Source organism: Ranitomeya variabilis, chromosome 4 (genome assembly GCF_051348905.1).
Source record: "Ranitomeya variabilis isolate aRanVar5 chromosome 4, aRanVar5.hap1, whole genome shotgun sequence".
NCBI classification, from domain to species: Eukaryota; Metazoa; Chordata; class Amphibia; order Anura; family Dendrobatidae; genus Ranitomeya; species Ranitomeya variabilis.
Window position 1 is genome coordinate 677,467,211 of NC_135235.1, and position 14,384 is coordinate 677,481,594.

At 46.4% G+C, this 14,384-nt stretch overlaps 2 protein-coding genes across 4 annotated transcripts in view; one reads left to right on the top strand and one right to left on the bottom strand.

Moving 5' to 3' along the window:
- Positions 1-14,384, bottom strand: part of LOC143768210 (uncharacterized) — a 422,546-nt gene that overhangs the window by 194,404 nt on the left and 213,758 nt on the right. The window lies entirely within an intron of this gene.
- Positions 1-14,384, top strand: part of LOC143766336 (uncharacterized) — a 45,801-nt gene that overhangs the window by 26,058 nt on the left and 5,359 nt on the right. For all 3 annotated transcript variants that reach the window (XM_077253934.1, XM_077253936.1, XM_077253935.1), the window contains 5 exons: positions 799-958; positions 1,088-1,264; positions 3,353-3,476; positions 3,564-3,661; positions 3,859-3,949. In XM_077253934.1, the coding sequence (XP_077110049.1) occupies positions 881-958; positions 1,088-1,264; positions 3,353-3,476; positions 3,564-3,661; positions 3,859-3,949 (568 nt within the window). In that variant the 5' untranslated portion in view covers positions 799-880. The remainder of the gene's footprint in view (positions 1-798; positions 959-1,087; positions 1,265-3,352; positions 3,477-3,563; positions 3,662-3,858; positions 3,950-14,384) is intronic.

The following is a 14,384-nucleotide window of genomic DNA, read 5'->3' on the forward strand; positions in this document are numbered from 1 at the left end:
CAAAGTCAGCGCAGCCATCTACCAGGAAATTTTAGAGCACTTCATGCTTCCCTCTGCCGACAAGCTTTTTGTAGACGGAAATTTCATTCTCCACCAGGACTTGGCACCTGTCCACACTGCCAAAAGTACCAATACCTGGCTTAAAAATAACAGTATCACTGTGCTTGATTGTCCAGCAAACTTGCCTGATCTTAACACCATAGAGAATCTAAGGGGTATTGTCAAGAGGAAGATGAGAGACACCAGACCCAACAATGCAGACGAGCTGAAGACTGCAGTCAAAGCAACATGGGCTTCCATAACACCTCAGCAGTGCCACAGGCTGATCGCCGCCATGCCTCAATGATTCAGTAATTGATGCAAAGGGAACCTCGACCAAGTATTGAGTGCATTTACTGAGCATACATTTCAGTAGGCCAACATTTCGGATTTTAAAATAATTTTTCAGGCTGGTGTTATAAAGTATTCTAATTTACTGAGATAATGACTTTTGGTTTTCATTGGTTGTAAGCCATAATCATCAACATTAACAGAAATAAACACTTGAAATAGGTCAATCTGTTTGTAATGACTATATAATATGGGAGTTTCACTTTTTGTATTGAAGAACTAAAATAAATTAACTTTTTGATTATATTCTATTTTTGTGAGAAGCAATTGTATGTAGGTTTTATTAGGAGATGTAAAAAATTAAAATAAATACTGTAAAATAATTAATAAATTTCCCTTATTATCTCCAGTAATTGTATTATTACACAGGATTTTTATAATGTTCCATCGGCTCATCTTCTCATTCAGGTCTCTGCAATATTGGATCCTCTCAGTGAAGATCTTCTATATAAGAGAACAGAACTTTCCTGTCCTGATTTACCCATCAAAGATGGATAGGGACAGAGACAAGATGGCAGACAGGATATTACACCTCACCCTAGAGATCCTCTTCCATCTTACTGGAGAGGTGAGAGATTCTGATGACTTCACATTACATCAGTCTTATTTATGGGAATAACAGATGGACAGAACTGGAGAGGTGAGGACTCTGGAAATGTCTGTAATGAGGTTTATTAATATGTCTCTCCATAACCAGGATTACACAGTGATGAAGACATCTAGTGAGCGCTGTCAGGACCCTGAGTCCGTGGGATGGGGAAGACCCCTGAGCCCAATCACGGGGCCTCCACCTCTCCCCCTGATACAAGAGGACATCAATAAACCGAGGATCCTAGATCTCACCTACAAGATGATTGCGCTGCTGACTGGAGAGGTGACACTGCTGGGAATGCTGGGACATTATACAGAAAAGTATTACAATTTTATAGTCCTCAGTGGTTGATACCTTCTAATAGCTAACTGAAAAGATTATAACAAATTGCAAGCTTTTCAGACTACTCAGGACTCTTCATCAGGCATAGAATAACAGAAAATCTGAAGTCACATATTTTAGGCACAATAAAAAGCTGGAAGGAAAGTAAAAGCGCAACAGGGTCTTATCTGGGTATTAAGAAATACCTCTAATCAGATTTTACTCACCAGATAGAGCCCAAACACACAGGCTCTTAAGGCCCCGTCTCACATAGCGAGATCGCTAGCGAGATCGCTGCTGAGTCACTAGTTTTGTGACGCAACAGCGACCTCAGTAGCGATCTCGCTATGTGTGACACGTACCAGCGATCAGGCCCCTGCTGTGAGATCGCTGGTCGTGTCGGAATGGCCTGGACCTTTTTTTGGTCGTTGAGGTCCCGCTGACATCGCTGAATCGGTGTGTGTGACACCGATCCAGCGATGTCTTCACTGGTAACCAGGGTAAACATCGGGTTACTAAGCGCAGGGCCGCGCTTAGTAACCCGATGTTTACCCTGGTTACCAGCGTAAATGTAAAAAAAAAACAAACACTACATACTCACCATCTGATGTCCGTCAGGTCCCTTGCCGTCTGCTTCCTGCTCTGACTGTCTGCCGGCCGTACAGTGAGAGCACAGCACAGCAGTGACGTCACCGCTGCGCTCTGCTCTCACTGTACGGCCGGCACTGTCAGAGCAGGAAGCAGATGGCAAGGGACCTGACGGACATCAGATGGTGAGTATGTAGTGTTTGTTTTTTTTGGTAACCAGGGTAAACATCGGGTTACTAAGCGCGGCCCTGCGCTTAGTAATCCGATGTTTACCCTGGTTACCCGGGTGCTGCAGGGGGACTTCGGCATCGTTGAAGACAGTTTCAACGATGCCGAAGTCGTTCCCCTGATCGTTGGTCGCTGGAGAGAGCTGTCTGTGTGACAGCTCCCCAGCGACCACACAGCGACTTACCAACGATCACGGCCAGGTCGTATCGCTGGTCGTGATCGTTGGTAAATCGCTATGTGAGACGGGGCCTTTAGAAATATTCGCTGCTGCAGATTCACCAGTCTCCTCCTGACCAGCCAGACAAAAAAAAAAAAGTGGGATAAAAAGGTAGATTAACTCCGCGCTACTTGAAAGATAGAAGTCCAAATGGATATTCAGTTGAAAAAGTGGCTTTATTCAACGAGTTTCGGAGTGCTAGGATTCCTTCATCAGGAAACCACAAAAGTATATACTTTGTGGTTTACTGATGAAGGAGTCATAGTACTCTGAAACGCGTTGAATAAAGCCACTTTTTCATATTTTATGCACAAGAAGACACATGAATAATGCAATAGATAAGACAAGTGTCGTGAAGCAGAACTGTTTAGTGGTACGGGTAGAAAATGTTTGTGGCCGTAAATTTTGGAGCAGTTCATAGATAAGGAGTGTGAAAGTTTTAATGTCCTATGATTGACATCTGATCGGGTTGCCCCCAAAAGGTAACTTCTAAGGAGTATAAACTTATGACAACCTTTGACACACTCAATGCAGGAATGAATGTGTTGCATGGATTTATGTATTTCTATCAAATAAGGAGTGTGCTTCTCAGACCTGTGGGGGCATCACAATGATAGACCAGCCCTCAATCACAAGTCAATAAAACTCACACTCCTTATCTATGAACTGCTCCAATATTTAAAGCCACAACTGTTCTCTCCCCGTCCCACATTGACAGTTCTGCTTCACATCACTTGTTTTAGCCTTTCATGTGTCCTCTTGTGCATAAATATGTGACTCTTCAGATTTTGTGTTATTCTATGCCTGATGAAGATTTCTGAGTAGTCTCGAAAGCTTGCAATTTGTTACCATCTTTTCAATTAGCCATTAAAAGGTATCAATCACTGAGGACTCTCAATTTTTTATATTTTTCTATCTACTGGCTAACACAGTACAAAGATATATTTTTTTTCTGGGAAACTATACTGTAACACTATGAAGGGATCGGGGGATGATGGCATCATTATATGTCTCAGGTTTTTATAAGGTGTCAAGATGTCGCTGTCTATTTCTCCATGGAGGAGTGGGAGTATTTAGAAGGACACAAAGATGTGTACAATGACGTGATGATGGAGGTTCCCCAGACCCTCACATCACCAGGTAATAGATAGACAGGACTACATACACATGGCCTATAATTATCTGTACGTAAAGAATTAATTCAGTCCCTGTATATGTTTCCTTCAGATTTATCCAGTAAGAGGACAACACCAGAGAGATGTCCCCTTCCTCTTCTTCCACAGGACTGTAAACAAGAAGATCACAATGTTCCCCTGGATCTTCAGGTAGATGGAGAGCAGGTGTCATAGATATCCTCTATGATGTGTAGACGGCTGTGAAGGTCTTGTGTTCAGTCTTGTTTTATTCACCAGTATTATATGTTTTATACTTGTGTACTGAGAACGGTGGAGATGGCAGGATTAGAGCTGATCATAGATGTGACATCTCCATCTGTCTGTGACTCTTACAATATTTGTTTTAGGGTGAAGATCTGACCCATATTAATGCTACAGAGATATATGTGAGGGGTGATCAGCGGTATAAAGATGAGATTCCTACATATAACTACCCAGGTGAGTAGTAACCACTAAATGCAGAGAAGTCACAGATTCTTCTCAGTCACCAGCTGTGGCTGCTTTATTGGTGGTGTATCCCAGCTATATCACAATAGTATGATAACCATTTTCCCTGTAGACCACATCATTCTCCTTCGCCCAAAACTCTTCAAATGACATTTGCCATTAAAAAGCCTTTTCTATAGAACTTAAAACCTGGATGATCCACTTACCCCCTGGAATTAGAAGAAACTGAACCCTACCTGACCAAGTGTGTAAACTACAAAGCCAAATGACAGAGTATGTGGAATGTGCTGAAAACTTAGAAAATCACTTAAAAGGATATTATGATGGACCTGTAAGAGGAAGCGGAGGGTAATGATGCTGTTGGCTTCCTAGATCTCTGATATCTTATTGGATGATGAATTTACCTTCTCTCTCTTCTGTTCTGCTGAATGTGCTCACATGGACATGGTCCCTACAAGACCAGGTCCAATCTTTTTGGCTAAACTTTTATTATATGATCGACAACATTAAATGTGCAGTGAGGGCCAAGTGTAAATTTCTGTACAATAACAACAGTTTTCCTTTATCCTGACTTTTCAACTTCTTTTAAAACCTACTAACGTCAAACATAATCACGATAAACTATACAAATAACATTACACCGGTGCCATGATACATCTTTAAGGTGTGTGTGGTCGATAGCTGGAATATACATTTATTCACGCCTGCAGGAGATGTGTCAGCATGGCTCGTGCCCTGGTTTCATGGCTTCACTCTGCTTCATGAATTACATTGTTTTCGATCCTAAGGAATTCAGATTACTGTACAATCTCTCCTGAAATGGGGAGCTGTAATGCTTTCTCTACTCTTCTGGTCAGAACTCATAGTAGCTCCAATGGTCCATCATAAAATAGTGCAATTCAGGATTAGTGTTGGAGCTCGTCCCACATAACATGTTGGGGATGTAACATGTTTTTTTATTCTATGTCTATTGGTTTACAGTTTTCAGTTTTGTATGATTTGTGGTGGGATTGGCCTGCTTCACCTATGTGCGTCTGCAACTCTCTTGAAGTCTTTAAAAAAGGTCTCAATTGCTTTTTCCAAATCCCTAAAATTTCATATCTAAATTTAAAACACTTCAGCTCTGCAGTATTATAAATAGTTCTCTTTAAATTTCTAACATTTCTTCTGGAAACTCACTGATGGAGAGTATTGGCCATTATGACAGTTTAGATTCCCAAGAGCCACCGAGCTCCATACTCTAATTACCCTAGAGAGATTTCACCACCAGTTACTCATCTGATGAAGACTGTTCAGCTAGATCATTTCAGTAGACGTGTTATTGTTTATAGTCTAAATTTTTCCCATCACCCTTTAACTTTTTTAACTCTTCTGCATGGTTCTGAACTTACACATAGACCCCTAGGCTTGGGCCACGGTGTTACCTGCTTCTCTGTGGATTTATATGGGAAGAAGAACAGTCAGGTAGCCGTGTCAGAACCAGGAGAGCAGAGAAAATACAAAACCAGAAGACACAAGTAGTCTGTAAAGGAAACAAATACAAAAGCCAGGAGCTGAGCACAGAGAACTGAACCAGAGGAGAACAAGGCTGTATCTGGCAGCTTCCGGAAATATGCTTCAAGCTTTAGTAGGGTGTGGTGCTTTCCAATTGCCTGAATTGAACAGATTACTTCAGGTGGACATCACACACCCATTCTGTCAGACTGGATTGTACTACTTGTCCCAGGTACCTTAATATTAGTATCTGGACAGAGCATCTGGTTCCTATGTATCCTCCATCACCAGGGCCTACTGCAGAATGAATAAGGCGGCTCCTGGTGCCAGAACCAGTTGTTGCAGGAGTAGATCCCAGAGGAGATAGGACACACTATTTGCTGAAGCCCTAGTTCGACAAAATGTCAAAAAATTAAAGAGATAGAAATCACCATAAAGTGACTGCATTTTGGAAATTATAAACCTCTGTGAATTAATCTATAAGAGTAGTAACTATTTTGACTCCACAGATGCTTTCCGGAAATTAGCACACAGTGCAGTGAATGTTGGAGGGTAAAAATTGCAAATATATAATTTTATTACATAACATATAGTACCCAGATTGTGCTCCAGGAGACACACATGCACCGTAAATTACTGTAAGTGGATTCTTCTCACTATAGTAATACGAAATACATGGATGTTAAATGTGATTTGGGCACACTGCAATGTTCAGAAGCGAGGGGGAGATTTGACTTTCAGAGAGTGGATATTGCTAGATTGGTTTATGGAAGCCATGTTGCTAATTAAGAGCCTTTGATCCAGTAATGTGGAAACCTCTGTTTCTCTAGTCACCTTCCACGACGGCATATGGAGGTTGTCTCTTTGCCCTAATGGGGAACAGGAAACACAGAGAGGTTAAAAGGACCTCCCACTTGCCAGTGTCTTTCCTGTTCCCCATGGGACAGGGAGAGGTCTTCCATGTGCTGTAGTGGCCGGCGACTGCAGCTCTTCTTACAGGCTTTACCTGTTAAGCCGGGCAGCTGGCGGTCGCTTCTTACCTCCCCATGTGCTCCTCCCGTCGTCCTGCATGCAGGTACCTCGGGACCCCTTCCCGTGCCCCCAAAAGGGTAAAGCAGGCCTGGGATCCGCAGCCGGGTTCCTCTCTGAGCTTCCCGGCTTCTCCCCCTCCATTCAGCTCGGTCGGCGTTCCGGAAGTGACGTCAGCGGTCGCGCACGCGTCACTTCCGGTTTTTCGTATCTCCCTGAAGCCGGTACTTCCGGGTTTCGCCGGCCGGCGTGTCGGCGCTGAGGCGTCCCACACATGGATCCTGGAGGGGGAGGGGAAGTGTATGTCCGCTGGAGGCAGGTGCTGGGAGCGGAGCTCTTTAAAATCCTGCTGAATCACCACTGAGGTAAGACTAATCTCTCAGTATGGACGGTTCTTTATGCCCTGCGTCTGCAGAGCCCAGTTCTGCCCCTGCTACAGTGAGTGTTGCAGGGATGGGATCCGGGAAGTAGTACCTTTAGGGGGTTAGCTGTCCTCAGTCCTCTCTCCCTTTCTGTTTCAGGGAGAAAAGTCTGCCCCTAAAGCTGCTTATAGAAAGAAGTGCCCGGTCTGTACTGTTAAATTCCCTCCTAACTGGGATAAAAAACTCTGCCAGCCATGCACTGACAGGATAATAAAAGCTGAGCAACCATCCCTGCTAGATGAAATACGCTCTCTTGTTAAACAGGAGGTACAGTCTTCCTTGGCAGCTTTTACACCTCCACCCCCACCTTCGCCACCACATTCCCCAGCTAAAAAGAGGAAGATTCAGGTTGTAGAATCTGATACTGATTCGGACCACTCTCATACCTCATCTGTTGGCTGGGAAGATCCAGTATCACCTAAGGCTGAGGTCAGGAAATACCTCTTTTCCTCAATTTCCTATATTGAGGACCTAGTATCTGCTGTCCGTAACACGATGGGACTAGAAGAGGAACCTGAACCACAGTCCATACAGGATCAAATGTTTGGTGGGCTCAGATCGGAGAAGAGGGTAGGGTTCCCAGTACACGCTAACATTATTAATATGATTGAGCAGGAATGGGAACTGCCTGAGAAACGTCTTAGTACCCCGTCAGAGATGAAACATAGATTTCCTCTAGAGGGTGATTTTGTTAAGCTGGACATTCCCAAGGTTGATGTGCAGGTGGCCAGAGTTGCCAAAAGAACAGCGCTCCCTTTTGAGGATTCTTCACAATTGAAGGACCCTATGGATAGGAAGATTGAGAGTCTCCTAAAGAAGTCATGGGAAACTTCTACATCTGTCCTTAAGGCTAATATCGCCTCTACTTGTGTAGCTAGGGCCCTCTCCTGCTGGCTAGAAAAATTGGAATCTCACATACCTCAAGGTACCTCAAGAGGTGAGATGTTGGATTTACTCCCTATTCTACATAGGGCTACTGGTTTCCTGGCGGATGCTTCTCTGGATTCTGTGAGAGTTGCCGCCAGATCCCTAGTGCTTTCCAACTCTGCCAGAAGAGCCCTCTGGCTTAAAATATGGAGCGGTGATATCACCTCTAAAGCCAAGTTGTGTGCCATACCCTTTAAGGGAGAATATGTTTTCGGTCCGGCCTTAGACGACATTCTTGACAAAGCTACTGACAAGAAAAATGCGCTCCCGGAGCAAAAACAACCTAGAAAACGTTTTTTTCCGTGCCCCACTGTCTCAGTCCTCTCAAGCGAGAGGTAAAGGCAAAACCGGCAGATTGAGCTATGCAAGAGGTAGAGGGAAAAATATTTTTGTCCCTCAACAGCAGCAGCAGCAGCAATCCCAACAGGACAAACAATGACACCGACCCGGTGGGGGGAAGACTCTCAAAATATGTGGGTCAGTGGGAAAACATCACCAGTTCCCACTGGGTCCTCAATGTTATCAAAGAGGGCCTATTGATCGAGTTAATTCCCCCCCCCCCCCCTCAGGGTCTAAAAATTACTACCCTTTCAACAAAAGATCACAATTTTTTGACATTAGGTCTCAGAGATCTTCTAAAATCAAACGTGATCTCCCTAGTTTCACAATCGGAATGGGGTCTAGGACATTATTCCCGATTATTCCTGGTACCCAAACCATCAGGGGACGTCCGTATCATAAATTTAAAGGGTCTAAATCAGCATGTGAAATATCGCAAGTTCAAGATGGAGTCTGTAAAATCAGCCATTCCTTTAATAGAGCATCACTCCTTTATGGCAACCATCGACCTAAAGGATGCATATTTTCACATTCCTATTCACCCGAGACACAGAAAATATCTCAGGTTTGTGATACAGGGGAGTCGTCAAGTGGAGCACTATCAGTTTGGAGTCCTTCCCTTCGGCATTTCCTCAGCACTGAGAGTGTTCTCCAAGGTAATGGCATAGGCAGTGTCATTTATCCAGAGACAAGGTGTCTGTATAGTGCCCTATCTGGACGATCTCCTGATAGTAGCTCCCACCGAGGTGACCCTGATATCCCATGTTTCAACCACTTTAGAGATATTGAGGTCTCTGGGTTGGATTCCAAATAGAAAAAAATCTCAGCTTCAACCCTCAAAAACCAGGAAATTTTTGGGAGTGGTTCTGGACTCGGCAAAACAAATGTCCTTTCTTCCAGACGATCACAGACTACCATTAGTAGTAAAGATCAGAAAATTCAAAGAGATGAGATCTCCTACTCTCCGAGAGGGAATGTCGCTCTTAGGCTCCATGACAGCCTGCATACAGTAAGTGGCTTGGGCTTAAGCCCTGTGACAAAACACTCCAGGATCGCCTTTGCTGGGGTCAAAGGTCACGTGGTTTGTGCATTGAACTCTGAGGCGACAGCAGGTTTCCAAGTTAACTGACCTCAGGTCAGGTTTATTAAAGTGAAAGCAAATACAGAAAACAAAACATAAAAATAAATCCTAGCCTGTCCGGCGCTAACTAAACAAATACGTTGCTATCTAACAACTGGGGGGGCTTCTCCCTCCCAGCTAACATTACACAGATCATGAGCACAGCTCTCACTCACGTTTGTCTCACACAGACAGGCATTCTGTGTGCCCCAGGCTGACACCTGAAACCTCCAGCTGGTCAGCCTTTATTCCTGCACTTATTAACCCCTCGGTATCCTGAAGATACTGAGCGGCCTAATTCACATAGGACAAATACCTGGGCGAGATATACCTGCCCCCGACTACCAGACCGACATGACTCTTACATATCCTCCCCCCCTGCTCAGACCACTCAGGTCGAGCAAGAATACTCTCAAAACAGTGTACTCGGGACAGGGCATCAGCGTTCCCCATCTGCACCCCGGGGCGGTGCTTCACCGTGAAAGAGTAAGCCTGCAGGGCAAGGAACCACCGGGTTACCCGACTATTACGGTCCTTGTGGAGATGCATCCACTTGAGAGGGGCATGGTCCGTGACCAGCCTAAACTTCCTACCTGCCAGGTAATATTTGAGGGAGTCGAGAGCCCATTTGATGGCTAGGCACTCTTTTTCAATCACGGCATACCTCTGCTCATGTACATTCAGTTTCCGACTGAGGTAGAGGACTTGGTGTTCGACTCCGTCCCTTACCTGGGAAAGTAGAGCTCCGACACCAGTATCAGAAGCATCAGTTTGCACCACAAACTCGCTGCTGAAATCAGGAGTCACTAGTACGGGCTGAGAGCACAAAGCCCGTTTCAGACTGTGGAAGGCCTCTTCAGCCGCTGAGGACCATTTTACCATGACGGAATCCCTCCCTTTGGTAAGATCCGTCAAGGGGGTAGCCATGGCCGCAAAGTTGGGTATGAACCGGCGATAATAGCCAGCAATGCCCAGGAAAGCTTGAACTTGTTTCTTGTTCACTGGTTGCGGCCAGCCCTGAATTGCCTGTATTTTGTCGATCTGGGGTTTAACCACTCCTCTGCCAATCACGTAGCCCAAGTATCGGGCTTCTTCAAGGCCGATGTGACATTTCTTGGGATTCGCCGTTAAGCCTGCGTCTCTCAGGTCATCAATCACCGCCTGTACCTTCCGGAGGTGAGCTTCCCAGTCCACGCTGTAAATTATGATGTCGTCTAGGTAGGCGGAAGCGTACTGCCTGTGGGGCCTCAAGACTCGATCCATCAATCTCTGGAACGTTGCTGGGGCTCCGTGAAGTCCAAACGGCATGTAGATATACTGGAACAGCCCTTCCGGTGTAGCAAATGCCGTCTTCTCTCTGGCCGCCTCGGCCAGAGGGATCTGCCAGTACCCCTTTGTTAGATCCAGGGTCGTAATGTATCGGGCTTTACCAAGCCGGTCGATCAACTCATCGACCCGGGGCATAGGGTACGCATCAAATTTAGAAACCGCATTCAGTTTCCTAAAGTCATTGCAAAACCGTATAGAGCCATCCGGCTTAGGTATCAACACGATTGGACTGGACCAGGCGCTGTGCGACTCTTCAATGACTCCTAAGTCCAACATTGCCTTCACCTCCCGGGAGACAGCTTCACGGCGTGCTTCCGGAATCCGGTATGGCTTCACATGAACTGTGACACCAGGCTCTGTGACAATCTCATGTTTCACTAGCCTAGTCTGGCCAGGTTTTTCCGAGAAAAACTGTTGGTTCTGTAACAAAAACTGCTTAGCCTCAGATTTTTGTCGTTCAGAGAGAGTCTCGGCAATCTGCACCTTCAGTACGGTCGGTGAGCAAACCGGACGGGGCAGATCCGCTGTTAGGGCAGCGCGGTCTTTCCAGGGTTTTATCAGATTCACATGATAAATCTGTTCTGGTTTTCTCTTACCAGGCTGGTGCACTTTATAGTTCACTTCACCAACTCGTTCCACGACCTCAAAGGGGCCCTGCCATTTCGCCAGAAATTTACTATCCACCGTAGGAATTAGGATCAACACCCTATCCCCGGGTGCAAATGTACGGACCTTGGCGCCTCTATCATAACTTTGCCTCTGGGCTCCCTTGGCCTGTAACATATGTTCCCTAACAAGGGGCATGACAGCAGCAATACGGTCCTGCATTTGCGTTACATGGTCTATCACCGTTTTAAAGGGAGTGACTTGACCTTCCCAGGTTTCTTTTGCGACGTCCAACAGTCCACGGGGACGACGGGCGTATAATAGCTCGAAAGGCGAGAATCCTGTGGAAGACTGGGGAACTTCCCTAATGGCAAACAGCAAATAGGGTAACAAGTAATCCCAGTTCTTCCCATCTTTGTCTATCGCCTTCCGGAGCATCTGTTTTAAGGTTTTATTGAACCGCTCAACCAGGCCATCTGTTTGAGGGTGATAGACAGACGTACGCAACTGGTCTATTTGCAAGATTCTGCAGAGCTCCTTCATCACCCTTGACATAAAGGGAGTCCCCTGGTCGGTGAGTATCTGTTTTGGAATTCCCACCCGACTAAACACTTGTACCAACTCTTTGGCGATCGTTTTGGTAGCAGTGTTACGCAAAGGGATGGCTTCTGGGTAAGGAGTGGCATAATCCATGATGACGAGGATATGTTGGTGCCCACGTGCGGACCGGGGAATGGGCCCAACCAGATCCATCCCAATTCTCTCAAAAGGGACTCCAGTGATAGGGAGGGGTACCAAAGGGCTACAGAACCGAGGTTTAGGTGCCGAGATTTGGCACTCTGGACAGGACTCACAATAGTTACGCACATCATTGTGTATTCCAGGCCACACAAAACAATGCAATATCCTTTCTGTGGCTTTTTGTACCCCCAGATGTCCCCCCATTATATGTTCGTGGGCCAGGTCCAGTACCTTCTGCCGATAAGGTTTGGGTACCACTAACTGTTGCACAATATCTTCCCCTTTTTTCTCTACCTGGTAGAGTAAATCATTTTCAAGAACCATGTACGGGTACGCTAGCCTAGTGTCAGGTTCTACGGGTACCCCATCTATCATTTTTACATTTTTCCTAGCCGGGGTCAGGGTAGGATCTCTCATTTGCTCGCTGTGGAAGTCATCCAACTGGACTCCCAAATCTGGTAGGCAGGGTGCTGGATGGCTGTCTGCCTCCGCCTCTCGCTGAGTTTCCTCAGTTTCCTCAGTTTCCCCGCCATAACTGAGAAGGGGAACTGAAGGTTAGATTCAATAACCTCCCCAGTAACGTCTGCCTGTGGGACCTCCTCTAGGAGTTCGGGACCTCCAGATGGCATGGGAACAGATTCACAGCTACGGTGAAGGAGCAACTGATTCTCCCACAACTGCCAGAAATGGGGAAAATCCCTACCCAGGATTATATCATGTAACAATGCAGGAACGAGTCCCACTTTGTGTTGCACAGACCCATAGGGAGTGGAAATCGGTATGACCGCTGTTAGGTACGAGCAGGTGTCACCATGCACACACGTTACAGAGAATTTGTCAGACGAACCAGACGGAAGTGCCACCAGACTAGCTTTCACCAGAGTCACCACACTTCCAGAGTCTAGTAACGCCACAACACTTTTCCCATCAACAGATAATTCACACAGGTGTTTTGCTATATCATTTTGGCCCGCATTCACATTCACCAGCCGTGTAACCAAAGACATGCGTTTCTTAGAGTCTATAACATCGCACTGCATGGGTTCAGTGGTAACAGGACAGTTCGCAGAAACATGGCCCTTCTCACGGCAACAAAAACACCTAACAGGCCCCCTACTGAGACCACCGTCCCATACTCTCGGTCTCGGAGTGCGAGCAGTCCCGGGTTCCTCCCCCACAGTTTTTGGCGATTTTCCTTCACCCGCAGTCGCTGGAACAGTCTTACCGGTTCCACAAGGAGAAGGCACAGACCGGGTGCTAGCGGTTTCGTCGGGAAGTCCATCTGCCACGGAATAACGCTCGACCAACTCTACAAGTTGATCCGCTGTCGTGGGATTTCCTTGGCTTACCCACCTTTTCAGCGCTGGAGGTAGCACTCTCAGGTACTTGTCCAGGACAACCCGCTGGATTATTTCTGGGGTTGTCAGTACCTCGGGTTGCAGCCATTTCTTTGTTAAGTAGATCAGGTCGAACATCTGAGACCGCGGCGGTTTATCAGGCTGGTATGTCCACTGGTGTACCCTCTGCGCACGGACAGCCGTAGTCACACCTAGCCGGGCCAGGATCTCAACTTTCAGCTTCTCAAAGTCCTGAGCGACTTCCGGGTCCAAGTCATGGTAAGCTTTTTGGGCCTCGCCGGAGAGAAACGGAGCAATCAAATCGGCCCATCGTGCCTTCGGCCACTTCTCCCTCAGCGCCGTCCGCTCAAACGTTGTCAGGTATGCTTCGACGTCATCTTCTGCAGTCAAATTTTGCCAGTACCGACTCACATGGATCCTTCTGGACTCTGCTTCCGGGTCTACCTCAGGCATGCTCACCAGGCGCTGCGCCACCTGTTGGAGAAGCTGGCGGTCTGCAACCGTCATGTCCATTAACTCCTTCAGCTGTGCGGCCATCAAGTGATTAGCTTCATGCTGTGCGGCAGTGGCCTGCTGCTGTACGGCAGTGGACTGTACTAGGGCTTTCACCACGTCTTCCATACTGTCGCCTGTGCCACGCGATGCCCGCGTTCTCCACCACAATGTGACAAAACACTCCGGGATCGCCTTTGCTGGGGTCAAAGGTCACGTGGTTTGTGCATTGAACTCTGAGGCGACAGCAGGTTTCCAAGTTAACTGACCTCAGGTCAGGTTTATTAAAGTGAAAGCAAATACAGAAAACAAAACATAAAAATAAATCCTAGCCTGTCCGGCGCTAACTAAACAAATACGTTGCTATCTAGCAACTGGGGGGGCTTCTCCCTCCCAGCTAACATTACACAGATCATGAGCACAGCTCTCACTCACGTTTGTCTCACACAGACAGGCATTCTGTGTGCCCCAGGCTGACACCTGAAACCTCCAGCTGGTCAGCCTTTATTCCTGCACTTATTAACCCCTCGGTATCCTGAAGATACTGAGCGGCCTAATTCACATAGGAC